This window comes from Lagopus leucura, unplaced genomic scaffold, assembly GCF_019238085.1.
Source record: "Lagopus leucura isolate 7727_CA_CO unplaced genomic scaffold, USGS_WTPT01 Super-Scaffold_100037, whole genome shotgun sequence".
NCBI classification, from domain to species: domain Eukaryota; kingdom Metazoa; phylum Chordata; class Aves; order Galliformes; family Phasianidae; genus Lagopus; species Lagopus leucura.
The window spans coordinates 3,774,525-3,801,788 of record NW_024962286.1 but is presented as its reverse complement, the minus strand read 5'-3'; the positions used below and the strand labels follow the sequence as shown (position 1 = coordinate 3,801,788).

The following is a 27,264-nucleotide window of genomic DNA, read 5'->3' as shown; positions in this document are numbered from 1 at the left end:
CAGCAGAAGTACCCCAAGTCTGTTGCTATGCAAAACTTCTGTAAAGCTTCTGAGTGCGTTCTGTATCTGCACCACCTTTGTTGTTGAGCTGCAGGCTGCTATTATCTGTGCCAGCCACATGGCTGCAGAAATTAGTCCAGGAACTGCAACAGCTTCTGCCAAAGGCCCTGGGCTCAACAGGGATTCTCCCTTGCATCATCCCATCGCTTGCTGCTGTGAAGGATATCTTCACAGCACCAGCTTAAGTGCGTTCTTGGAAAAAGTGGCTCACTGAGACTTAGGGCAGAGAAGGCACTTTCATCCTAAAAGGTGCATTTGAGATTAAGCCCAGCAAACTGGCACTAGCAGGGATGAAGTGTTCTGTCACACTGCTCAATCCCACTGATGAGACCTAAGGGCAGGGGGGAGGGAAACAGCATCTTCAGCCTCATCACACCCATTGTTATGGCTGCTAAACAGCGAGCACAGAGATCTCACAGCTCACAGATGCTCAGGAGGCCCCTTGTCCACACTTTCACTTTCCCAAACCACTTAAAAAGAGAGGGGGGAAAAGAATAAGAAAAGCTTTGAGAATATCCAACATTTATTAAAAGTGCAATAAAAATAAAACAGTTTTCCTGTCCTGTGACAAGGGACCAGGAAGACCAGTCAGGAAATACAGCCAAGGGATGCCATCGTGCTTTCATTCAGCCCCTCCTGCTCATTGCTGGCTCTTGGGCACCAAGGTCCCTGACCAGGCAGAGGGGCAGCGACCCAGGAGCACATCAGCACCCTGCATGCTCCAGAAGTCAACACTGGCACTCTGACCCCAATGAATCCTGCAAAAAGGGGGGGGTTCTATTTGCAGACCGAAGGGCTGGAACAGCAGGAAGCCCCAAACAGTCACAAGTCAAGATTCTTCAACAGAGCTGGAACACTCCACTCAGTAACACATTCATCTTCGTGGCACTGGTCAAATCCTAAGTGCTCCTACAGCACCCAATGCAGCACACACAGCACTTGTCATATAGTTGTAGGGGGAAGAAGAGGTCATACAGCAAGGAAACAGCAGAGCCGCATCAAGCTTAGAGGGACCCAGCTCTACAAGTTCAGCTCAGCCCAGCATCCTAGGGTGTGTTACTCACCCAGGGGGGCTGAAAGCACAGTGCACAGTCAAAGCTGCTTTCCTGCTCGTCAGCACACTCCAGCTAGATGGGCTTTCAGGGCTCAATACTCACACCAAAGTGAGGGTGCTCACCTCTGCCTCCCAGCCCTGCCATGACGCTCACACGCAGCTCCAAGCACACGCACACACACACACACCTCACCTGTTGTACAGCAGGGTTGCATAGAAAGCTATAACTGCAACAGCCAGAAGTGTGAGGAGAAGAATCAACAGAGGCACAGATACCTGGGTTCCAGGCAGTGCTACTTCCCACCTTCAAGGCAGCAAAGTCAGCCTGGAAATTAGCCTAGAAGCAAACACTTCTAGCTCGGAAATGATTGACCTAACGAATAGACTGAAGTGCACTAATACTTGACTAATGCCCTCCGTGGGCAACCCTGGGAAAGCTCCTAAGCAAATAGGCATTTCCATTCTTAACCATTTACATGTAAAAAATAACAATCTTAAATTAAAAAAGAAAACACAAACACCAACAACAATTAAAACAGCTTCGATGCCCAACGAATGTCCAGAGGCACTTCCACATAAATATCAACCTACTGATACAGGGGAGAGCAGGAGAAGGTCCTTCTCAAGAATATGTTAGCTCCAGGCGTGTTCTTAAGGCTCTGCTTGCTTCTTAGCTCCTCGCTGAATCCAAGGTGCTCAGGGAAGGCAAAATGGGCAAAAAGCACTGTCCGCAGTTGCAGCATGTGAAAAGGGTGGACGTAAACACTGTAAGTCCTGCAGTCCTAAGCAAGAGGGACAAAAGGGCACGGCTTACGACTGGGAGAAAAGTGCACTGATGGGACACAGAGCTGAGCTACTCCCAGCATCCAAAATCTCTCCTGGTTTATGTAGTTTCTCCCCTACAGCACCGGGCGCACTTTAAAACAAGCATGATCCCATTAGCACAGTTCTCCCCGTTCTGCCACACAGCCACATCTTTAGGCTCTGTTCCGTTTCATTACAGCCTATTTGGCTTCCCTGATGCAAGCAGAGCCGTGGAGATCTGCATGCACTGAAGCACACAGGATAAATGCAACGTAAACAGACAGTGGTGACACTCAGCCTAACCAAAGGAAGCATTCCTACCTGCACAGCCTCACCTCCAGCTCCTCTATCGCCCCGTGTTACTCATCCCTGAAACCTTTGGGCTTTTGATGTTGAGGTTCTCATAGACGGAAGCTGACTCATCATCAGCCCTGTCAAGAAACAAAGCCTTGTTGTGAACAGCCTCGCTGCTCTGGATGTGCTCCCAGAGGCAGGTGGCCGGTCGGAAGCAGGCAGTGGCCTGGCCAAGTTTCCTTTACCCTTCCCCATAGCCTGTAGGGCTCGAGATACCGCAGGCCAGGATCTATTTGCCCTTCCCACAAGAGGAAGGTGGGCTGCCGTCACAGTGCTGGCAGCGTGGTGGGATCACCTGCTTATTTTGAGCCATTCCCATCCAACAGCCAGGAACTGGTGAGGTTTGAGGAATGGGAGAGGAAGGATAAGTGCTGGGGACCAGGCTCCAGCCGTCCTCCTGCTGCTACAGAAAGTCCTGTTCCCAGCAGACAGACTTACACAGGCTGGGCTCGTGGCGAAGGGGGCTGCCCTTTGGCTCTGCCTTTTTCCACAGGAGGGTATCCAATATTCAAGTAGTCTCGCTCTTTCCTTTTACTTCTCTGAAATAGGAAGCAAATACATTAAAACCCCACTCAGGGCTGACGCAGAAGGAAGCCTTGCAGGACCCCACACGCCAGCAGGGAGCGGTGGCTGTGGGTTCATTCCCATATGTTCAGGGCAGCATTTGGGTTCCAGAATAAAGGAAGTGGTTGCGGCGCCTGGTGTGGGGCAAGATGCGCCCTTGCTCCTCCAACCAAGCTGAACAGGACTCACCTGCTCCTCCTCCAGCCTCTTCTGCTCCGCTTCAATGAACTGCTGGACAGCCATGTAAACAAATTTGTACTGGGCCTCTGTCTGCACCATGCCAGAGCGCTGCCTGCGTACCATCTGGATCGTTTTGGGGATGTCAATGTCGCAGTCCAAACCTGCTCCAAAGCCAGAAAGTGGGAAGTGGCAATGAGGTTGAGAAATTATTCTGGCTTATCACTCCTTCTGCGGTTTAAGAAATAAACACAACCACTGCTGAAAAGGGTCCGCCTGCCTAAATGCTCCCACTAAGAGAACTGAGGGTCCAGACATGCTACAAAAGTCACTCTAACCCCAGGTTTAGGATCAAGCCTGAACCCAAAATGAGACGAACCCACTGCTGGGAGATCACGGACCACTGCTTGCACCTGAGCAGGCTTATCTCACAACAAGGCAAACAGTGAGAGTCACAAGACTGACATGGAGACATACCTTGCCTGTGAATAATATCCACCAGAATGTCTATCACTATGATGGTGCCTGTGCGTCCTATTCCAGCACTGGAGAAAGAGAAGGAAGGCTATATTTCCCTATGTGCATACCTGTATCACCTCTGTTTCCCAATTGCCCTCCACCAGACCGTGTGATGAGCCAGTTGTAGGTAACAAAGGGAAGAGACTCCGTTTTTGTTCCCCGTCCCCACGGCAGAGCTGGTTCCTACCTGCAGTGCACTATGATCGGCCCCGTGTCTGGAATGCTTCGCTGCGTGCGGTTCACTTGGTCCAGAAAGCTGAGAACCCCTCCTGGTTCATTGGGCACCCCGTGGTCTGGCCAGCTGAAATACTGGTAGTGCTTCACCACCCTGGGACGCTCATCCTACGTGGAGCAGAGACCCAGCACCCATCAGAAGGAGCACCAGGCTTCCCCTTCATATATAAAACCATTAAGGTTGGAAAAGACCACTAAGACCAAGTCCAACTGCCAACCCATCACCCGGCGTACCACATCTCCATTCCTTTCCCATCAACAAAACTGGAACAAAACAGCCCAGAACTTCAGCAATGGAACCATTAGGTAACAAGCAAGAGATGCTCCAGATCCCATTCCCAGGGCCGCGGAACCACCATCAGCTCACCCTGTCCACGTGCAGGATCTCCAGCTCCCGGAGGTAGTAGCCCTGCGCCTCGCGCTCGCTGACGTTTCGCACGCAGATGCACCCATACTCCTTGGCACAGCCCTTGTCTGGCCAGTAGCGGAAACACTTGTTCTGTAGCAACACAGGAGAGCTGCTGTGAGCCAAGAGAGGGGAGCTGGGGGACGGACCCCAGATGTATTCAGCCAGGGATTCTCTGGGGTCAAAGGATGAGCAGCAATAGTGCAAAAAATTTAAGAAGAACCACACATGCAGAGCGTTTCCTTGAGCTGGGGCTTGGATAGGTTCTGCAATTACTTTCCTGCTTCCCAGCAGCTTGCAACCTCCTGCTCTGCTTCCCAGCTTGCTGCAAGAAGCCCCTACCATCGTGGGCAAGGACTTGCAGTTGTCCAAGCAGGATAACAAAGTTAGGTTGGTTGCCCAGATTAATTCATCACTGATTCCACTTCACATTTTAACACAAGCCCCTACCGACTACCCAGCCTTTCACTTCTGAAGGCTTTAAAACTGGTTTGCATCCAGCCTCCCAGGTTGGCACAGGATGCAGGTGACACTGGGGCTTGGCAGCAGCTCTCACCCTGCCCCGCTCCACTTCCTTGGTCGTCATGACAATGACGTGACTGTTCTCCTGGTACACCATGGTCCAGAAGTCATTCACTGTTGTCTGCAGGCAGCCCTGGGTGGCTATGTAGATCTTGCAGTGCTCCGAGTTCCTTCCATCCTCAGGGATGCTCTGAGGAGAGAGATTGAGAATTGCTTTAGTGCACCCTAAAAGTCTCCCTGTGCAGTGTTTGGGAGCCAGCCGATTTTCCCCTGCTCATCACCCATGGACATGAACTGCTCCCATCACCAGCTTCAACAGAAGCCAACATCACCAGCAAAATCTGCTTGCTTCCAGGGACCTCTGTAGCACACACTACTGAGCACAGGCCATGAAGTACCTGCAGAAGTCGCCTGTAAGAAAGCAAGCTTGAAGGTTTTCTAGAGGTTGGTGTGTAAATGCCAGAGTAGCACTGATGGAAACACAGCTTCGAGCAGCTCTCAGCTTACAGATGGCAATTATAATTTGACCCCTGTGATAATGGGCAATGACAGAGAGACCAGGTCAGTCCGCTGGGACTCCCTGAACTGCTGAGGAAAGCAGGAGATTGAGATAAACTCTTAGATCAAGGCAAACAGAACGTGTCAGAATGATGAGATTCCTGAGGATACAGCAGAAAAAGCCAGCGCTTGGTCTGCAGCCGGAGAAACAGAATGGCTCCTGAACTGCTGTTCCCTCAGGGCTGGTCCCATTACTGCACACCCCCACCACAAACACAGCCCCACGTGCCGCCTTCCCTTCCCAAGTACCTTGATGTAGTTGGCATTGATGTAGTCTGAGCCAGGCACGCTCTCATCCACATCTCGGAGTGCCACCCGCGTGGTGTCAACTGAGGGAGAGGAACACAGTGTGAGCCCAGAAGGGCAGTGCCACACACAGGGCCACCCGTGGGCTCCCACGAGGCTCTCAGAGGGAAGAGACACGAGGAGGTACTGCAGAAAAGGGGGCACGATGCTCTCCTAGTGACACATTCTGCCTGGTTCACAGCCACGTTGCCACTTCGGTCACTTGGGTGGATGTTGGTGATAGGCAGTGCTACAGACTGAGCTCACCAATATTTCCTTTGGAGTTGTGGCTCCGTGTCAGTTCTAAACTATGCTTGAGCATATGTGGATTTTCAGCACAAGGAGAGGATAGCAGTGAACCCGTTCCAAAGGGGAAGGACCAGGTTAAAAAGGGAACAGAGGAGGGCATGAATGAACTGGATCATTCCAACAGGACAGAGTACTCCTCCCTGCAGTTAAGCTGTGATCAGAGAGCTCTTCAAGGTTACCCAGCCTCACACAAGGCTGTAAAAGTCACAGTGAGAAAAAAAGCCCACAATATTCAGCGTCTCCTTACAGGGAAGGATGTTCTTGTAGCGATTCTTCGCCTTGTTCTCAGGTCGCTGCCCCTCCTTCCTGGGGTACAGGAGCTTGCACTCCTGCTGTTGCAGCATCTGTGGGCAAAGCACACAAGAGCAAACTGTTCTGGGCACACAAGAGGACGTGGAGGCTCTTATAACAAATTGCTTGGCTTCCCAAGGCTGAGGGAGTGCTGGCAGGATAGGAAGGGGGCAGAGATACAGTTTGGCGAGGGACCTAATTGGTTCCTAATTGGGGGAGAAGGCAAAGAGCCCTGCAGGGAACAACAGGCACAGAACAGGCTGGAGGATGAAGGAGAAATACAAGAAAAGACAATGAAAGATGACCAACACAGAAAGCAGGGAAAGGAACGACAGCATTGCAAAGAGATGGAAAACCATGGCGCTCTCATGCAGGGATGACATCGTTCACTTGCAGACACAAGTGGGACAGAGCAGGGCGGCCTCCCATACCTCAAACTCTTCCCAGAACCCTTGCTTGGCCTTCTCGCTGTGATCTGCCATTTTGTTCAGCTCCCTCACTCTGTTCTCAATGTTGGCTGCGTTGATGCGCGTGGCGTTGAACGGCTGAAGGGCAGAGACAGAGCAGAAATCACTTTCAACAGCAGAGAGGCTTCCTTCTCCCTTGAAAAATGGGTTCTCAGGGGGTACTGGCAGAAGTTGGATCCTCTTTGGAGGACTGAACCGATCAGCTGTGCACAACAGCAGATCCTACCTGCTTCAGGTGGACCACAGCTCCAGATTTCTCCACCATGGGGTTTTTCTTGTAGTGCTCCACCAGGTCTGTGAGCGTGTCAAACCTCTCTCCTCCCCCCACGTCGTACTTCCCATCTGGCTGCAGGAGAGCGACAGAGGCACGGTGAGGCTCAATGCACAGCTCCCAGCTGGGGCAGCACGGCAGGCGAGCAGGGGCAGCACGTTGCCCACCTGGTAGTGGATCATCACGTGGGTCACGTGTGGTTTGCGGTCCCCCGTCTCCATCTTATCCTCGTTTGTCAGCACTGACAACACAAAATCTCCCGGTTTGCTCTGGCTCTCCCGCACCAAAAAGCTGCCTGGCTTCCCCTTCTCCGTCAGGAGCTTCTCTGCCTCCTTGCCAGTGAGGTGCCCATGGTACCATCTGCAGAAGAAGGCGCAGAGCATCACGTTTAGACAAGAGCTGCACTTCCTGCTTGGGATGATGCTCACAGAGCACTCATCTTTGGGTTCCCAAAACGAGAGGCTTTGGGAATCATTTTTGGAAAGGACTTTGATTTTGGACCTTGCTGTGGTCACTGCTGCCCACTTCCCAGGTCACCTGGAGAGAGCAGGAGGCTGTGCTCAGCTCTTCCAAGCCCTTCTGTGAACAGGAACAAGTTGTTCCACCTTCCATGGTAGCATATGGCTTGCACTCACACACTCGTGTCCTCCATCTCATCTCTCCTAATCCATCCCCTTACACTTACACCGCAGCCTTAGAGAAACATAGGCTGCCTTTGAAGATGCTGGCCTGCCAGCCAGGAGCTCAAAATACTTTTCCAGGAGCAGTGAGGTGGCATCTCAGATACTCTGGCCTAGAGAACCAAGCCGAGGCTTTTAAATCCCCCTCCCAGCCACTCCAAGCCACGCTGGGAAGACGTCTAAAGAGCAAAATCCCTTCCTCCAGGTTGGAGAAGAAGCCAGCATCATAGGTATGTGTGAGCTACAGTAGAAAGCAGGACAGGGCAGCACGGAGAAGCTCAGCGCTGCTTACAGCACTGCTGCTCAAGGCCAGGTCCCAGAAATGCTGTGATCCTGACGCACCCTGCTATATTCTGACACCACCGTCATTTCTTATATTTAGAGGACCTGGGCCCTTTTCCCTCTCCTCTCCCTGGTGCAGCTAGATGTGTGGTCTGGAACACAGGCTCTTACAGAACTCCTCTGCCAAGCCAGACTGTTCTTGGCGGCAGAGCAGGGGGAAACCCAGCCGGAGGGGCTTTCCACTTCTCCAGAAATGCTAACAGGAGCGGCCGCTCATCCCGTGCTGCAATGTGGTACGAGTGGCAAAACCTCACGAGAGGGGCTTCCCAGAGCTGCAGCTGGCACAGCAGCACCCATTGGGCTCAGCTTACCTCTCCGAGGTCGGGTCCTGGCAGTTCAGGGGGTATTTCAGCTCGATGACATTGCTGTTCTTCTCCCGCAGCAGCCCCTGCTGCTCAGTGTAGTACTGCACCAGCTCTGCGAGGGTGGCAAACTTCTCCCCTCCATACAAGTCATAGTAATCCCCTGTGTTCTGGATCTTAATGTGCGTCACCTCATTGTTCCTCCTGGGGAAGAAAGGCAGATGGGACTGTCAGTGGGGCAGAATGGGCACTCAGCTAGCCTCCCTATCCAGGACGCCTTTCCAAGACGCAGGGCGATTGCATTTTAAATGCACTCAGCAGCAGCTCCACCAAGCCTAGCAGATGTGGCTGGAAGTCCAAGGCTTGGTAGACAGCTGGGTCAGAGAGATTTGTAAATCTGGGCAAATTTCTCTCTTTGTTTTTGTTTTTTGTTTTTTTTTTTTACTGTGCTGAGCTGCTCCCAGCCTCTCTCAATTTGTTGCTAAAGCAACCACGACAGCGAAATGCAGGAGACCCAAGGTGCTGTAAAGCTGCATATCAGGTCAGACAAAAAAGCCATTTCACGGAGCGTGAAATTAGAAATGCTACATTGCTCTGTGCATGAGGTTAAGTGGGAGGAAGAGCTCTCAGCTGCGGTGCTGCTCCATTCCCAAAGCAAGGCACAGCCCTAAGCAGGACAGGCAATCATAGAAAAACATTTCTGATAGCATCAGGCTAGTCCCAGCTCCACAAAACCACCTCGTGATAGATACCAGGACTGTGGGATGAATGGGGAGGGACACAGCAGCCCCTGGCAGTGATAAAATGGCCAAACCACCCCTGGGATGCACTCACATCACCCAGAGCTGTGGTAACCTCTAGGTAAAACCTGCAGTTGTAGATACCTGCCTTGGGGATTTTAACAGCAACCACTTTGGGCTTTTGAGGTTGAGGTTTGGGGGAAGGACATGAGGACAAGCAGCCAGCTGTCCAATGAGGTGTGCTAGAGTAAAGCCCTCAGTCTGTGGCTGTGGATGAGACAAGAGGAGGGCAGAGCAGAGCTGGGCAATGAGGTCTGTGTGTGCCACACTTCCAAGAGCCCCCAGAAGCTGGGCAGCAGTGGGCCAACAGCCTTGTGTACCCTCTTCTGGGCTTCCTTTAGCAGAGACTCTGCCTCAGTGCCCACATGCCGTGAGGTGCTGCCCAAAGCGCAGCCCTGACAGATGGCTGCAACCCTGCGTGCTCCATCCCAGCTGCTGGCAGGGAGCTCGTCAAGGCAGAATCCATAATTGCAGGTTGTGCTCACACAGCTCTTCTCGGATGCTCCGCCTGACTTGGGTCGGGCACTGAGGTGATTTCCAATTAGAGCCAACCCAGAGGAAACAACCACGGCATCCACTGCCATCCCCCTGCACCAACAGGGGAGCACGAGGCTGACTGCCAGGCCTGAGCCGTGAAAACCTGCTGCTGCCATTCCAGCCACCCCACGGGCAGCGTTCATTTTGGGGGCACGAGCAGAGACGGAAATGAGAGCAGGCTGTGAGCAAAGCTGGGCCCCGATGGCCGTGCCCCTGCAAGCTGCTGCCAGCAGCTGGACACGAGGAGCCCTCCCACCCCAGGGAAGGCAGAGGATGAAGCTGTGCTTTGGCCATTTGGCTCGAGGCTCCGCAGTTCCCTTCTCCCCTCACGTCTCAGTCTGTAAGCCTACAAAAGGCTCCGTTGACGGAGCCACCGCCATCCCATCGAGCTCTTTGGGGATGAAAAGCAGCGAAATAATGGGGATCATTCATCCCCTCGGCCCCCAAGGTCAGGCTGAACATAAAGGGCATTGATCCATTCCTTTCTCCCTTCTTTTCTTCTCACAGAGTTTGCGTCACCTCGGCAGCACATTGCTGGGGCAGGGCTGGGTTCCATGCGAGCCCATCCATGGAACTGTGCCCTCAGCACGCTGGTTGCTGACATAAAGCACAAAGAGGCACCCAAAGAGGCTCTGTAGCCCCATGCCCGAGGGCTCGGCTGCTCCGACAGCTTCACTCTTCATGCAGAAGGCAATCTCTGACCCCAGAGAGAGACAGGAGGGCTCGTGCGAGGTCCCAGTGAGCAGCAAGAAAAAATGGAACCTGGAAAAACCCAGGGACAACTTGAGTATTCAGGAGCGAGTTTGCATTGCATTCGGGATAATTCAGAAAAAGCAATTTGCTGCCAGGCAGCATCACGATTTCTGCAATGAATACTGATCCCCAACCCATCCAGAGCACAATTTAAATACAAAATGAGGATGTTTGTTGAATTGTTGCCTTTCGTTTACGGCAAGCATCGGAGCGGTTATTCCTGGCGCTGTGAAAAACGGTTCTTATTTCCACAAACAGCACGGCTGCCTCGCTGGATAGACAGCAGGGTTTCCTGATCCAAAATAACCCAACTTGTGAATCTCAGCCCCATGTTTTCAGTCCACACTGCACTGACAGCCAACGCGGATACAACCTGCTCTTCTTTGCAATGGAGATGAGAAGAGCATGCAAAAAAACCCACCACACACACAGCAAAATAACCAAACCCAATAAAATCCAACTCAGCTCCAGAAAACAAGACAGAGCCTTTCTTTTTTTTTGTCATTGAAAGCAAAGATCTGCTTTAAACACGAGAAATACAGTTCTCTCTTGCATCCCATAGAGTCTTCTTAAGTTATGTGCTTTTCCTGCTTGCATCAGACAGAAAAAACCTGGAGTTTCACAGCGTGCATGTATGACCCCTCTGACAAGCTGCAAAAAGCAACCCCAAAAACCCCCAGAGGCTCTCGATGCAAAGCTGGAAGGTTTTCCCACGGGGCTTAGAAACTTTGCTGAACGTTTGGTTTCAATCAGATGACAGCTTGGGCTCTCAGATGAAACTCACTACCCTCCAACAAGTGACATTTCCACGCTATCTCAGAGATGCAGCCAAGTAGATTTCAGGGATGAGGTATGGTTTTGAGTTCTGCACACCTGCATCAGCCCTGCTGAAGGTCTGCATTCCCTACAGCACAGCAGCAACATCCAGGCATCAAGCTTGGAAAAAGCAGGTCTAGAACTATCCTTCACTACCAGCTTGTATTCAGGGCCTTACAAAGGCTGGGAGGTGTTATTACAGTGACCCAAGGTCTTGAAAAAGAGGCTGAAAGGATATGCAGAGGTAAAGAAAGGAATGGGGAGCAGAAATAGAATTTCATGGAAAACTTGTAACTTCTGCAGTGTTATTTCCTAGCTCCTCTTCAGGGAAATGGATCTGGATGCACACCAGCACGTAGGTCACCTGGTGTGTGGTCTGGTCAGCCAGAACTCCATCGCTTGCTTTCCTGGCATCCCACATCCTCTCTGTAATTAAACAGAGCTGCCTTTCCTTTCACTGTCTCTCAGAAACCCTAGAAGAAGCTGGAAGGAGGGCAAGAGAAGAGAAATAGGTTTCGCTTGTTCTAAAGAAACCTATTCATCGTGTGTTCTAATTCCCAAAAGCATTTATGGCCACGGTTTGGGGGGGACAAGAGCATGCTGTTCAGATAAAGTAGAAGCAGAACCCAACCAGGGACCACATCCAAGCAAATCTTCCATGCTCAGGAATCCTATAGAGACAGAGAGATGGGACGAAGCAGGCGGAGACGAGGACCGACAGATAAAAGCAGTCCATGTGGAGGATTCTTCCCCTGTCTTCAGTTCAAGATGCTTCTCTGCTGGTGTGTCATGGCTCATGTGCTTTCCTGGAAACACGGTACATGTCACAGCCTTGGTTTCCTTTTGGTCAGACTTTCCACTGAGTGGGCTGTGCGGTGCTGCTCGGCACCATTACACCAAGGCACGCCGTGCTGCTCTGCTCTTGACACACAGAGCACTGCTCATGATTGAAGGGCATTTCCGGACCTTACGAGCAAAATAATGCTTACTGCACTCGATGCTGGAGGCAGCGGTTCAGCCCCCTCCAATAAACTGCTGCAGAGAGGGGCACAGAGGTAACAGCAATGACAAAACTGCCCTGGGACCACACAGGGCAGGCAGGGAACCAGGAGACAGCGAAAGCACCGAACTGCAAACAGCAGCAGAGCACGGGGCAGAGCCAAGGCAGGGAAATGACACCAAATCTCAGCGTGACTCCGCAGCCCGAGTGCAGTAATGCAGGTGTGGGCACGACTCTCATAGCAAAGCCATTCCCTGCTAATTCAGGGCGATGACACTGCAGGTTGGGCATCTTTCCACATCACGACACTGCTGCACAGACACGACCTGCGTCTGCTTGCACAGTGCCCGGCTCAACAGGTGCTGCCAGGACTTTGCTGTACAGTCAGGCAACATCCTGACTCACAGCCCTACGTGAGAAGAGACACTGAGCTCACGTGAAGCCCAACCCTGTCTCACATGCATCCCCTCGTTGTCATTGCTTGCTCCAGGCAGCTCTCTGGCTTTATTTCCCGTTCTAATTAGGCAGCACTTCCACCTCCCTCATTAACTCTCAGCCACTTCTTATTGCGAGAGGATGGATGAGCTAGTGGAGTTGGATCCCTGCCCTGCCAGAACACCATAAAAGCTGCAAAGCTCCGTGCCCCAATGGCCAGAGCTGGGAGAAACAGGCAGCATTCCCTGCCACAAAAGGCAGCATGTACAAAGCAAGGCAGCTGCAAATTCCTGCAGGAGGAGGAACGCAGGTTCAAGCACAGAGAGGACTGCAAGGGGGGGGAAGAAATAAAGAAATTCTCATTCCTTCTGTCATTTGCACAAAGTTTCTCTAAACACAGCGCTGGTGCGAGGATGTATAAAGTCACTGGAGTTTCCTAAACAAAATGAGAGTTGTTTAAACTGAACAGAAATCACTATTTCTACACTACAAGGGCCTGCAGGAAGCTCTGCTGAGCTCTCCCCCCGCAAGGCACCAGCTGGGTGGTTCTCATGGGAGGGGGTCACAGCACATCCTCCTCCCCTTTTCCTCTTATAAGGGGACTTTAAGGGGACTTGCTTGGTCAACGTCACTCTTTCCCTCTTCTTCCCCTATGGACCCAAACTGAATCCCTCCCACAGGCAGCTTCATGGTGTTCCACTGAAGTAGGGATGAGATGACTCACATTTAGGCTGGGATGGAAGATGCTCTCCCTAGAAACTCACGTCATCTTCCTGCTCTGCGCCAATGGCTCTGGCAGGATGTGCCACGAGTGTCGAGTGGTACCCAGAGAGGTCAGCTCTGTGCAGAGCCACCTCCTGCCAATGGGAGCAGGACAGACAGCCCCCTCCTCACACCTTCTGCTTCCTTACCTGACAGAGAGAGTGAAGTCTCCAGGGTTGCTCTTGCTGGGCCGAGCCAGAAAGCTGCCATGGACCCCCCTGGTCAGGAGCAGCTTCTCTGCCTCGATGCCACTGATGTTGGGATGAAACCACCTGCAAAGTGCAAATGTGACATGTGAAAGGGCAACGACAGCCCCTGGGTGCCAGTTCTGACCCCCACCCAGCATGCTGCAGGGGCAGCTCTCGCTCAGAAGCCCCCACCTGTATGTTATGGTGGCAAAAGGAAAGCTCCACTACCAAAGCACTAAGCCTCTCATTCTCTCAAGCAAGAATACAAGCCTCAGCCCTTCACCATCCATTTAACTCCTCTCCCAAAGGAGGTCCTGCCCTGGTTGGATGGCAGAAAGATGTCCCTTTCAAACCCCATCAGGAGGGAAAGCCACGCTCCGGTTTGCAACATGAGGCAATTAGTGTACTTACGTAATGGGACGTATAAGGACAGGGAAAAACAGGCAGCTGACCCACAGGGAAAGATGTTTCATCATATAGCACGCTGCTTCAATGCAATCTTTGTGTTTTAAGTGACATCAAACTACCCATTGATCTCATTTCTGATGCTATCACTTTTTGATCAAGAGCTTTTGATGAAATCACAAGAACTGGTGTTTCTCCAGGCTTTAACATGTGCTAAATATGCATACCAGGCTAACAATTTCCCTCGCGGCGCCACTTCTATGGCTCAACATTTCAGAAGCCACCGAAAAATCCACTTTCTAAATGCCAGGCTCTTTTGAGTAATCTCAGGCATCACACAAAGAGCATCCCGAGTGAGATGCTCCCATTTTAGCTCATGCACCAGCAGACATCACGGCACGAAACTGCACAAGCCAGCATCTCGCTGAGAGCCTGCCTTGGGAAACACAACCAAAGACCGAATCTACAAACATGAGAGCGTGTTTGTCTCAGAGATACACACTGAAAAGGTCAAGAAATGTCACCGTCTCCTCCACAATTCGAGATTTCCTCCCTCACACCACAACCCAAACAGTTTTGTTTAAAGTTCTGCAGGAAGGCGGCTCTATTAGGAAAGGGCCACGCAAACAAATGGTAAACAGGAATCCCAACGTTTCCAAGCCTCGTATTCCTGACATCACCAGTGACACCCTTTTATAAACCCACCCTGTGCAGGGCCAGCACTTAGCTGTTGTGCAGAACTCCTCCTGGCATGAGGACCGAGCCTCTAATGGAGCTTAATGGAGCTCAGGGACAAGGCGAAGCCGCCAAGGGCCACGCATCGTGGTTTGTTCTGAATGCCTAATAGTGGCAATAAAAACAGCTGAGAACGCAGCAGGAGAAAACAAAGACAACATCTTGGGGACCGGGAGCAGTGGGCTGTGCGTCCCACATCTCTCCAAATTGATGGTTGGGTGGATGGCAACGGAGGGAAGTGACCCACAGCACTCTCCCTTCTTTCTCGCAGCTGCTCTGAGCAGAGCTGCTAAATCAACTCGCGCCAACCCCACCCAGCATCTTTTTCTCTGCAAAACACTGCATGGGAATAAGCAGGATTCCCCCTGCAGACAACAAGGAGTGGGACAGCACAGCCCGACGAGAGGCAGGGAAAGAGCCTACAGGATCACATCTGAGGGCCCATCGACTCTGCTGCTCTGTTTGTGCCACCCAACAGAAAGCCAAACGCTAAGTGCCTTTTCCCTCATCACTCCCACTGCTTGGACACGAACCAATTCACACAAGCACACACAGGCTGCTTGTTATTTCGCTTGCAAAAAAGCACAAACAACGAGCTGGGGAGGAAACCTCCACAGCCCTCACAAGCAGGAGAAAGCAGGCAGGCAACTGCCAAACTCAGAAGTGAAATAAGAAAGGGGGGGGAGAGGGGGGAAGAGAAAAAGCCCTTTGCAAACAGAAGTTTGCACCTCTCCCATGGATTCCTACACCAAAACAAACCTCACCACATTGGGCTTGGACTACAAGGGAGGTCACAGCCATCACAGCTGGAGGACCTTCACCAACACAACTGACTTCACTCCAACCTGGAACAAGTTGTGCTTGCACAAGGCATCTTCAGAGCTGTTTTTCACGCTAGGCTTTTACTGAAGTACGTTTGTTGGTAAGCAGAACCAACCCACAACACAGCAGGGGAGAAGAAAGCACCCACCCACACATCCCTCACTGCACCAGGGCATCACAGCCTGCAAAATGCCTCCCACAAACCAGCCTGGAGGAGCAGCACTGTGTGCTCACAGCTGTTTATTGGGAGGTCTGCAGTATTTATAGGAGGAAAGCAAATAAAGAGAATCCAGACTAGATCTCTAGCCTAGGAGAGGGAGAGAAAAAAAACAATCATTATTGAAATCATGCTGTTGTTTCATGCTCATTCCCATGTACTGCTATGCTTTTTCTGCTGGAAATGCATCCTCGTGCCTTGGGATAAAAATGAAATGTGGCAGTAGGGATGCTGGGTGCCAGCATCCTGCCCCATCAGCAGATGGACCACTGGAAATGCCTGAGGGACCTGAGGGACAGAGCTCTGCCCCGGCACTGCTCACCACCTTAAAGCCATTGCTGTGAGCTGGGATGTGCTCTTCCACTGCGCTCATTTTGGGGCATCCCCAGGGAAAGCACCTCCTGTCTGCGATGTCCATTGGGTCTGAAGGGCAGTTATGCCACTGCGAGTAGGAGAAAGTGGAGTGTTTTAATGGTAACTTGCCTCTGTCAGGCTTGGAGAGGATCAGAGCTGATCTGGCTCAAGAGACAACGCCTACATGCATGGTGTGTGGAGAAGGGGGACAAAGGGACAAAGGCCACCAACCCTGGGCACCTGCCAAAGCCACCCACCTCCCGGCCCACATCCAGGGCAGGATGCACTCTGCTCTCAGGAGCCAAGTGAATAAACAGAGGCTTCTTACAGAAGAGAAATAAGCGAGGTGTGTGTTAACTCTACAGCAAAACTGCTTTTGTTTCCATGATGCTTCCATGCTAAAATCATTAGTGTTTACATCTTCGTTGAAGGCTGTTCTACACAGGCACGCCTGCACGTACAGCATCTCAAACCCACAGCAGCATCCTTTGTTGTCTCTAGCCTGGTTCGATGCAAATCCCATCAGAAGAGTCATTACAGCAGGCACAGCCCCAAGGGAATGTTCTAAATAAACACCCCCTGCAAACCTCCTCAGCTCTACATACAGGTAAACATTTTCATTTTCCCAAAGCAATTAGCACCATGACAGCTCGCTGCCACCGTGCCCAACATCTAATATCCCCCAGGACTTCTGTTAACAACTGGAAAACAACTCCCAAAAACTTACTGCGTTCTAAAAATCAGCATAACCATTCCCATAGAAGGCACACAACCTGCCTTGCGTTCTCTGGGGTGCAACTCCTATGGAAACCTGCTTGCTGTCAATCTCACGCTCAGGTGAGAATCACAGAATGGTTGGGTTCACCCATTCCCAACCCCTAATGGTTTCTTACTCTCTCTGAGTGAGTACACACACAAACTTTGCCAAATTCCACCCCTCACATGGGCAGGACAGGGCACTTTTGGGCTCTTCCATGCCCCTTTGCCAACAGCCATCCCAAAGAAAGCCTCCAGTAGACGTGGGATGGAGAAGCGCAGAAGCAACCACACTTCTTCACGGGATATCACTGAGGTTCCTAATGAACCCTTCAGCACCAGCAGCAGAGGAACTGCTGGACCTTTGGGTAATTGGATAAGCAAGATAAAATGGCTTAGGCATGGATACCCAGCTCCTTGCACCATAGCTGGAGAGTGGTTGAATGACCAAAAAAGCAAAACACAAAGCAGGCAAGAGGACAAGACACGCTGCTTTGGAAGAAGACAAACAGCCTTCTGCTGCAAAGCAGAAGTCAAGCTGTGTTTCAGAAGGAGCAGATCACGAACCACCAGCAACCCCAGCTTCTAGCAGGCGGCCAGGATGCACATCTCCAGCTAAAACCTCCTCGAGAAAGGCCAGCTTTCCACCAACGCCCTGCACAAAGAGCTTGGCTTTTGTTCAACATTTTGTCGCTTTTTCTTTTTTTCCATTCAGTTTTAAGGCACACAGTCAGTGAGAGTGTGCACACACAGGGACTTCCCCAGAGAAAACCCCAGCAGAACAACGCAGACACTGTGCCAGAAGAGGAGAGAGGGGGGCAAAGCAACCCAGCAGGGGCTCAGCAATTGGACACAGATGGCTTTGCACCGTAAGGATGGGGTGCTGATCGCTCTGACCACCTGCAGCTCACAGGGGGTCTCATCCTGCCCCTGTGCAGCAGCCCAGCAATGAACCCACAGCGCTGTGCTGGGCACTGCAACAAAAGCCTGGCAGTGGTTTCCATAGACGTAATCACAAGACAGAGCACAGGGCAGAGCGGTTTCAGGCAAAGAAATTGACTGGCGCTGGAGCCTCATTAAGTGTTAATTAATATAAATCCACATCTGTCCTATCTCCCTGACACATGCAGGAGTCTGTGCTCATCTACTCTGTCTGATTCAATCCCTTTATCTGCATTATTCAGTCCCTATTATTCCAGTCCATGCTTGCTGTTGGCACATCCTCCTTCCCTCCCCCCCCAAACCCCACACACACCATCCCATTCTTTCTCCTTCCATACCACCTCCTAAAAGCAGCAACACAGCTCACCAGCTGCAACAGCCTCTCAACAGAGAGTTTCAAGTCGGTTCGGTTGGTTTAGGTGCCTGAAGCAACCCAGCAGCTCCTTGAATCTGCCCAACACCAGGACACAGAGACATCACACCATGCAGCTGAGGCACAGATGTCACAGGAAGGTCCCAGAGGGGCGAGCCCTGCACCAAGAGCTCATGATGTGACGTCTGGAAAGGAGAATGTGGGAGAGGACCCAGGGCAGTGTGGGCTGCTGACGTCCGCCCAGCGCTTTGCTCTCTTTTTAAATGCTATCTTCAAAGATGAGAAGGGTCCAAATGCAATTATGTGGTCACCTGTTCACTCCCTGAGGGAAATCCAAGGCTGTTGCTCAGCTCAGCAGCTCAGAAATAGCGGTTTCCAGAAGGAAAGCCAGAAGAGAAATTAAAAAAGAAGCAGAAAAGCCTGCAAATGCAGACCCCTCCTTTTGTGATGGATGCGTTTTTCATCACTGGGTGATCCTTATGGAACAAAGGCCTTGCTCTGCTCCTAGAAGCAAAGTGTGACAGCATTGCTATGGGGACTGAGAATGAAAAGGAAGAGTCACGCTCACTCTCTTCCCTTTGACCCAAGCAGAGGATGGGACACGGAGCAGCACAGCCCCTCCCACACATGGAAAACATCCTTCAGCATCCAGCCTGGCACCCTGCAGATAAAGGCTGACAGCAAGCAGGAGAGGAAACCACGGATAAAATTAAGACCTGTGGCACAACAATACATCCTCTGCAGACGAAGATGAGGGTCTGCTCTGCAGGGTGAGAGTGCATGAGCCCGTGACAGGGCCTTCCCCTGCAGCCAGAAGCAGGGTTGCCTCAGCACTGCATGGCTGCATAGGGGATGTGAGAGAGACCAGCACCTGCTGCCTTCTCCTCGCCTCATTGCAGCGAGCAGCTCTGACCCTGAGCACAGCAGCTTGCACAGACCTGAGCGCATGCACTGCTTGAGCTCAGGGATATTTATTGCACAGTGAGCATCGGGTCAAAGCAGGGGGGTATGGGAGATAAGTAGTGTGCACCAAGCATCTTCCCATCTTGCCATCCCCTTCCCAGCATCCCACTGATCTCACTGTGGGATGAGGGCCCAATGCCCCGAGGACACTTGAGATAGTTTGGGTTTGCCTTTAAAGAAAGCAGAAAAACCCCTTATGGGATCCACACAGCAAGAGAGGAATCACAACAGGGGACCGAAACTGCTGGGAAAAAAAAGGTACAAATTGTGCCTCTTCCCCATTTCCAGAGTGGGAGAGGCAGACCTGGCTCCATCTGGCCAGCACGCATTCCCACACCCAGCTCTGCTCCCCGCAGGAAGCTGGGGCTCTTCCAACTTGCCCAGAGGACTTTTACACCCATGTTCCCTTAATTAAAAAAGGTGTAGCGAGTGCCTGGAGCTCCTTTGAATCCATCAGTCCCAAAGGTGTGGGAGGGTATTATTCTCAGCTGCAGTTTCCACTCTTTCTGAATTAACTCTCCAAACTGAACTTACGGTTGGATCAGCCTCAGTGTGCATTCTGCTGTTGGGACCACCAGAAACTGCACAGTTTAACCACGGCCAGGCACTGCTTGTTGGTCTCCAAGAGTTCATGACAGCTTTCTGCTGTCTATTGCAGATGTTTCTGTTCTCATTAAACAAGCTAAAATTACACTGCTGCCCACCTGCCAGACTGCTGGGGCATTACAAATAAATACGTTGCAGCAGGCAGGAAAGAAAGCAGCCCAGCTGCTGTCTGAGCAATGGGCTTCCACCTGGAGCAGCAGAGCCGTTGGTTAGGTCTGTGCCACCATCCCACAAAGCACAACACATCGAGGGCAGAGGCAAGGGAAGGAGAAACCATCACTCCTATAAGATGGGATGGAGCAACGTTGGAAGGAGAGTGAGCAGAAAGGCCTTGGGATGCTCGTTATCAGCATGGCAAAGCGTGCTCTGCTAAGCAAACGGGGAGATAAGCAGCCATTAATGCAGCACTGCTAACAAAGTAATGCGAGATACAGATCTAATAACAAGCCATAAATAACATTCTGTTCCCAGCAGGGATAACCCCTCCTGGGCTGTGCTCAGCACTGCCAGCCTCACCGTAGCCACTTTAATAATCACATTAATGAAACTGCCAACACAGTGTTTCCCAGCGCAAGGAGAAAGTCACCGTCATCACTGCAGAGGCAGGTGAGGGGTAACTTCCACTGGAGAATGTTACACTTCTGCAGAGATACTGCTAATAAGCATTGCTAATCACTATTCCCACTCCAACAGCACCCACACCTTTGTAGCTCACATCTCCCGTCGCAGCAACAGAACCTTTCTTGGCCTCCGTGCCTTCTCCCCTTTGTCAAAGGCAGAGCAGACGTCCTACCTCACCATCACTTCTCGGTGCTCCTGGGTGTGCAGAGAGGTTCGTTAGTCCACAGAAACCACAGGAGAGCTCAAAGGCAGCAAGGTCTGTAGGATGCAGGAGGTGGGAGCTTGTTCTAGGACGTGGCAGGCAGCGTGGTGCCCAGTAGGAACATCCCTACCCAAAGTGGTGGAGCACGGGACGCTCCGAGCGGAGAGGTGACAGCTGGTTCTGTACCAAAAAGCACAGTTATTGTGGACGGGAGAGGGGGTGGAGAGAAGAAAAGGAAGTCATCTCATCCTCTTATCGACACAGCCCCAGCAGCTGTGAGCTGGGTGTAGAGAAGGGGACCAGCAGGGTAAGCACGGCACAGTGTGCACTGCCAGGGACAGAGCAGCCATCTGGCTCATGGCAATGTTACATGCCACGGAGCTCCTGCATCCCAACCATGCTCCCCATTAAGTCTTCCTCCTCCAGAATTCTGCTCCAGAGCTGAGTGAGGGCTGAAGCAGCGATTGCCCTTGGGAAGAACGAGGTTTTCAAGTGCTCCAAAGCATCTTTTGCTTTTGGGGTTTTCTAAGGTATCCTTAAGCAGTCATCCCCAAGTTGGTTCTGCAATTGAAAGTGGGATTCACAGCGCTGGTGTGCCCCATTTCTGCCCTGGTCCCTCGCCAAGCAACACATCCTGCTTGGAACCAAAGGTGGCTGAGCCTCCACGAGGAGCACAACCCAAGCCAACCCTTGGACAGCTGGAAGGACATGGAAACCCCATCCCAGCTGGAGTCCTGCATCCTTATCCATGGAGAGAAACAGGCACTTCCTGAGGGCGGTGCAGAGCAGAGCCTAATTCTCCCCCACTGACTGCAGGAAGAAGAGCACAAACCCAATCCCAGCAAACCCAGGACCACGACAGCCCTGCAGCTGGACAGCTGGCCACGGCATCCCTGCACAAGCAGCCTCCTACAGGAGGAGGAGCGAAACCTCAGAAGGCTGTGGGCTGGCACAAAGCTGCACACACATCAATCAAGGCATTAAATGGCTGGGAATGCGGCTGCTGCTGCAATCCAGAGTATTTAGTCCATTACCCCGCAGACACTCAGCACAATTATGGTTGCTTTGTGGCTAGCCCTTAATGTGCCAGCAGAGCAGCTGAGGCACAGAGGAGATTAGGGATCAGCAACAGGCTCAGTGTGGAGCACTGCCTTCTTTAACCCAGTTCAATCCTGGCCCCATCTGTTGTGACGGCCAACACGAGGCACCCAGGCCGGGGAATCGGGGAGGCATCATTCCATGGCTGAAGGCAACGATGGAAATCCAACCACACTGCCAGGGAAGGGCTGAACTGTTGGCTAACAACCCAGAGCACCTCCATCTCCAGTACAGGGCTTTCCTTTGGTTGCTACCAGCACTTCTGTGCAAACCTGTGCTTTGTAATAACCACCACTTCCCTACTTGCACTCAATGCACCGTGCTCAGTGCTGCAGGTGGGCGGACAGCAGCATGGGTGAGAACTAGAGATGCTGGAGATAAAAGCTGTGATGACCCAGCAAAAAAGAGGGGAACAGGAGGTTGTGCCAGCCCTCCTTGGAGCTGTGCTTTCCTTTCCCCCAGGACCATCTCTGAACGTGGTTAGGAACATCAACCAAACTTGAGGTCTAAGATTTGGAGAAGCCTCTTCAAATCATAGATGTACCACATCCCTCTTCTTCCTTTCTTCAGGAGGGACACCGAAACCTGCTGATTTCCAACCTGAACGTTTCAAAGTCATGACTTCCTCACTAATTGTGATTCTCAAAGCGTGCCAGTTTCTATTAGCGTTGAATACCGAGGCGACAACACCGAAAGTTTCCACTGCTGCAACAGCAACAAGCTCTGGCCCCAACCCCCATGGGAGCATGACTGAAACTCCTTGCTGAGCTACAGGTGCAGCTCAAACCCCATTGCTGGTGCAGCACAAGTTGGAGAAAGCTCCAATTAAAAACACTCCACAGGGTAGGAAAACTGCAATCTGTTGGGAACTCAATGGCCAATGGGTGAGGAGTGGGCTCATGGTGAATGCATGCTTGCAGCCTCCTCTCACCACACCACACCAGGACAACCCCATGCTCTGCCCTGCAGGGGGAGGTTGGGGGAAGGAAGCAACACAGTGTGAGGCATAGGGACTGCACAACAGTGGTGGCCCAATAGCACACCCTGGCCAAAGTGTTGGCCAAGTTGTTCAGAGGTCCTTTGCTCCATCTGGTGGCAAGAAGGTTTTCAGAAGCTTTGTGATGCACTGCCTCTGTGTGCTATGTGTTTGGGGTCCAGCACCCACTGCTTGATGGGAGGAAGGGGATGCTTTCCTAAGCTTAAGCATGCAGACCCAAACTGTGGGAAAACCAACATGGTCCATTCACCCAGGAGTGAGAAAAGGCTCCTTGTTCAGATCATTATAATCAAAAAAGACCTCTCAGATCCCCTCATGACCAACCCACCCACCTATGCCCACTGACCACATCCCTCAGTGCCACATCTACATGGCTCTGTTCAACCTCCAAGGCAACCCAGACGGCCAAGGAGTTCTCACTCAACAGATTCCTCACCAGGTACCAAAAAAAAAAAGTCAAAGCAATGAGGAAGAAAGGCAAGAGCAGAGCCCAGGGAAGAAGAACCAGGTGATGGCCTCATCTTGTCTTCCCCACTTGGCACCAAGGCTGCTCCGTCCCCACCGCGACATCACGCGTGTTTCTGCTGAGCCCTGAAATCCTCAGCTTTCAGGATTATATAACCTGGCGAGCTAATCAAAAACGAGGAGGTCTATTTTGGAGCCGGGCAGGGTGTCAAGATGAAAATATAGCCCATAACAGGCCCACGTCCCCTTTGAAGAGTCGCCAAGGCTATTTTTTACCTTGATACATCATGAAGAATTGGAGGGAGAAAAAATACCAGGGCTATATTTAGAATTTAATCAGTGGTGGGGCTCGTTACACTTCTTAGAGAGGAGAGAGATGGAAATAGTTCAGGAGGGTGGGAGGAAGGATGGGGGAGAACAACGACAACAAAAAAACACCCCCGCTTCCAAGTAAACCAAACAAAAAACCATGAAAGCAAATAAATTAATAAACAAACCAAGGCCAAAACCAGCCTTGGAATCCCCCTGACATAGAAAGGATGTGGCTCAGAGGTATGAAGGGGCTCGGTCTGCTCAGTCCCCATCAGCTCACAGCTCTTCCACCAGCTCAGGGCCAGGAGGAGAAGAAGGGGGATACGAGCAGGGACCAAAGCCGTGCGCCACCCTGCACAGAAAGGGAACCAACCACCTCCACCAGCCCTCAGCCCAGAGATGGAAGGAGCAGCAGTTCTTTTGATAGCCAACTGGAACCTCCAGCTGACCAAAAAGGGAACTTTCAAACCTATCTTTTCGCAGAGAGGAAGGAGAAAAACAAACAAAAAACCCCAACTCTGTGGCACTGCAGGAGAGAGCAGCAGCACTGAAAGGAAACCCCATGGGCAGCACGGGCACGGTGATGGCAGCAGCTCTGGTCCTGCTCAGGCTGTGCAGGAGCTGTGCACCAGGCTGTGTGCATCTCTCCCCATCACTTGGTGCCTTTTTTCTCCCAGGCCAGCCAGTAGCCTGTGGATCAGCTTGCATTTCACTGGGGAAGATGAAGAGCAGAGGCCAAGCAGCACGCAGCCAGCTGGTGTGCAGGAAGCCTCGGGCAGACACTTGCCATGACATGGGCTCTTTGCCTGATAATGCAATCAGGGCCCCAGCCCAGCACAAAGCTCAGCTCACCTCTTCCTCCCCCACTGTTGCTTTCACCACTGAGATAAGCAGAATCGCTGCTTGCTGAGCTGCTCCAGCTCCTGCGTATGGATAGCAGGGATCACTGCTGCCCTGTGCGTGCACACTGCTGCACCAGGGGCCATTCTGCTCCAGGACGGAGGCACCAAGCCCATCCCATCCCATCCGTGCCTCAAAGATGCAGCAGGTGCCTGGGAACATCTGCAAGTGGATGCAGAAAACCTCCAGCAGATCCCAAACTCACAGTCACCCCCTGGCAGACCACCTGCTGCAGCTGGAGCAGCACCTGCACATGGGGACATGCGTGCAGCACCAGCTGAGGAGGAGATGCTGAAGCACACATCTCTGCCAGCTACACCCACTGCGAGCAATTGAGACCTTTGGAAAGCACTATGGATACAACAGCAGCAGGAGCTATTTGCACGAACAGAACACATATACAGGAAAGGCACAGTTCCTGCTTTCCAGCTTGGGTTAATGTGAAGAATTTCCTCCTTCCCCTCAGCCCTGTGCAGGAAGCCTGCAAGCACAGCAGCCCCATCATCTGATTAGGCCCCGTCCTATGCATGCTTCCTGAAGCACAGCACAGGGCTATAGGGGCTGTGCTCATCCCTCCCAGTGCATCCCACGGGGCAGAGGTGCCCAAGCACTGCTTCTGCCCAGGGTGCTGCCAAAGCAATGGGACAACTCCATGCTGACTGCAGGGAGAGGACTGAAGCAGTGCTTGCAGAGCCACTCGTGTGCACACCTGGAATGCCCAGCAGCTCCTGGAGCACAAAGCTGCCATTCATCCCATCCCTGGGAAGAAACACCTCCTAGGAGCCCAGTAATTCAAACCTCATTGGAAGGAGCTGCGAGCAGCTCCAGAACCGCAGAGGAAACTCACCCTCAGCCTGCAGGAGCTGGAACACTGGCTTCCCCACTGCAGACGGCGAGGAATTCTGCTTGGCAGCCCACAGGAGATACAGCTGCATCCCAGGAACGTGTTTCAGGGCTGAGAGCACCACATTTGTCTTGGGACCGTAACAAGAACAGCTCGCTGCCCTGGGGAAGCCATGGGATGCTGGAAAATCACCCAGGGCCCAATCCAAAGCCCTCTGCTTGGCAATGGCAGCTCTGCTTCTCTGAGCTGGGCCATTAACTGTTCTTATTCCATTGCTGGAAAAGGCATAGGAATCAGAATGTTTGTGCTTCCTGCACCAGGAATCACCACCTCCCTCCTGCACTCAAAGGCCAAAGTAAGCAGCCCTTGCAAACACTTCAGCTTAATACTGACATTTGCAGTCGGGGCAGGAAGCATGCGTTTTCTCACTGGTAATGGCAGCAGATGAAGGAGGCTGGGCAGCATGAAAGCTTTTGGGATGCAGCTGATGCAAACGCTGAAACCACAGCATCAGGACTGAGAAGCAGGGACCTCTGCAGCTCACAGCATGGGCTCCACCAAGCAGCCAATCCTGCAGACCCAGGGCAAGCCCTACTCTGGAAGAAGACGCCAGAAAGTGACATTTCCTCATTTCCTCCAGACTTTTCCTTCCTCCCAGCCACAGCATCTCAGGAAACATGGCCCTGCAGACAAGGGCAAGGCACCAGCTGCCATTCAGCCCATGCTCCAGATGCCATGTTGCTGATGGCACTGCTGCAGCAGGGCTTGGTTCTCCCTCACTCACTCACCAACACTGATACAAGGCCCTAAGAAGGCCATAAGGATGGGACAGTCGTAGCAAACGGGGCACCCAGGCTCACAGCAGCTCCACGCCATCCATCAGCCTATAACACCAAAGCGCCCTTAATTCCAAGGGATCCCACGTGAGCCTGGAGGAAAGGATGGAGGTGCAATGCTGACAGTGCACAAAGGATTGATGCCAGCACTTTGGCTGGGCCTTGTAGAGAGCATTCCTTTCCAGGAGCCGCTCCCAGCAGCACAGGTGGAAGCTCAGACGGTGCACCTGGGTTCAACCAGAGGGAGAAGAGCATTGTCCAAATGCAAAAAGAGAACGATTCCATCCCACTGGGGCTGGTACAGGATGTGATGCTGCTGGGAGAAAGGACCTGAGCGGGGCTGCAGGCCCAGAAGCAACACATGTGGGTGGGAGGAACGGGCAAAAGATGATGGCAACAGCACAAGAGCTGCTCCACACAGCTCCAAGCCCTCGACAGTGCAGGGATGCTCACAAAACACCACTCGGCACCTGTTGCATTCAAAGCTGGATGGCAGAGAGACCCAAAAGTCCCATAAATCAGCCAAGACCCTGAATCACAGCACTGTATAAATGTGTCCAAGGAGGACCTGGGGTTATCAGATGTTCCAGAGACCCCCAGCTCATGTCCTGCCCAAATCCCATCCCCAAACAAGCACTCCCTGCCTGCAAGCGACCCTCACTGCGAGACGCCCATCAGCTCTACTCCCATCCCAGGGCTCTCCAAACCACAGTTGACTTCTGACAGCAGAATCAGCCCCTGCAGGTCACCCTGTGCCATGAGAGCTAACGAGAAGGACCGGCCCCATGGCAGCTATAGGGAGCCACGTCCTGCTGCTCTCAGCTCCTATGGCAAAGGGACAATAGAGCAGACGATGCATCGGGTGGGTGGGTGTCCTTCCCGGAGGCAGAGCAGGGAGGGAGGAACCGGGGACTGATGCCCTCGTGCTGCATGGGCTCCTGCTGCCACCGCAGAAAAGAGAGCAAAGCTACGAAACAGAAACGCCGGCACCGTTCCGGATGCTCCAAGTGCCTCATTGCAAACGAACACCCCTCCCAAAGCAAGTCAGTAAGTTTGCTCCCACCACCGCACAGCACCACGCGCTACAAGGCAATGGCACGCGGGACAGGAGCAGGAAAAGGGAGAAAACACTTCATATGGGGCATCGGGGGGCAGCAAAGCCTCACTCCCAACACCGACCCCCAAACTGCCCGGCAACGAAGGGGGAGAAAAGGAGGGCCGGGGGCAGCCGTCAGCCCTTACCTGCGGGAGGTCATGGCTCCGCACGGCTCCGCACCGACTGCCGCGCTGCCACCGCACCCGGCGGGCGGGAGCCCCGCGAGCGGG

The 27,264-nt window shown here is 52.4% G+C and overlaps 1 protein-coding gene across 1 annotated transcript; it reads right to left on the bottom strand.

Moving 5' to 3' along the window:
• Positions 1–565: 565 nt before the first annotated feature.
• On the bottom strand, positions 566–27,264 carry LOC122186530 (tyrosine-protein phosphatase non-receptor type 11-like). Its single transcript, XM_042883293.1, has 16 exons — positions 27,181–27,264; positions 13,452–13,574; positions 8,209–8,403; positions 7,043–7,235; positions 6,831–6,950; positions 6,569–6,682; positions 6,094–6,190; positions 5,502–5,581; positions 4,729–4,884; positions 4,134–4,265; positions 3,720–3,874; positions 3,491–3,558; positions 3,026–3,177; positions 2,711–2,811; positions 2,240–2,349; positions 566–1,896 (listed from the first exon to the last, which is right to left on the bottom strand). The coding sequence occupies exons 1-15, from the start codon at positions 27,192–27,194 to the stop codon at positions 2,265–2,267; spliced, it is 1,785 nt and encodes a 594-aa protein (XP_042739227.1). The 5' UTR covers positions 27,195–27,264; the 3' UTR covers positions 566–1,896; positions 2,240–2,264.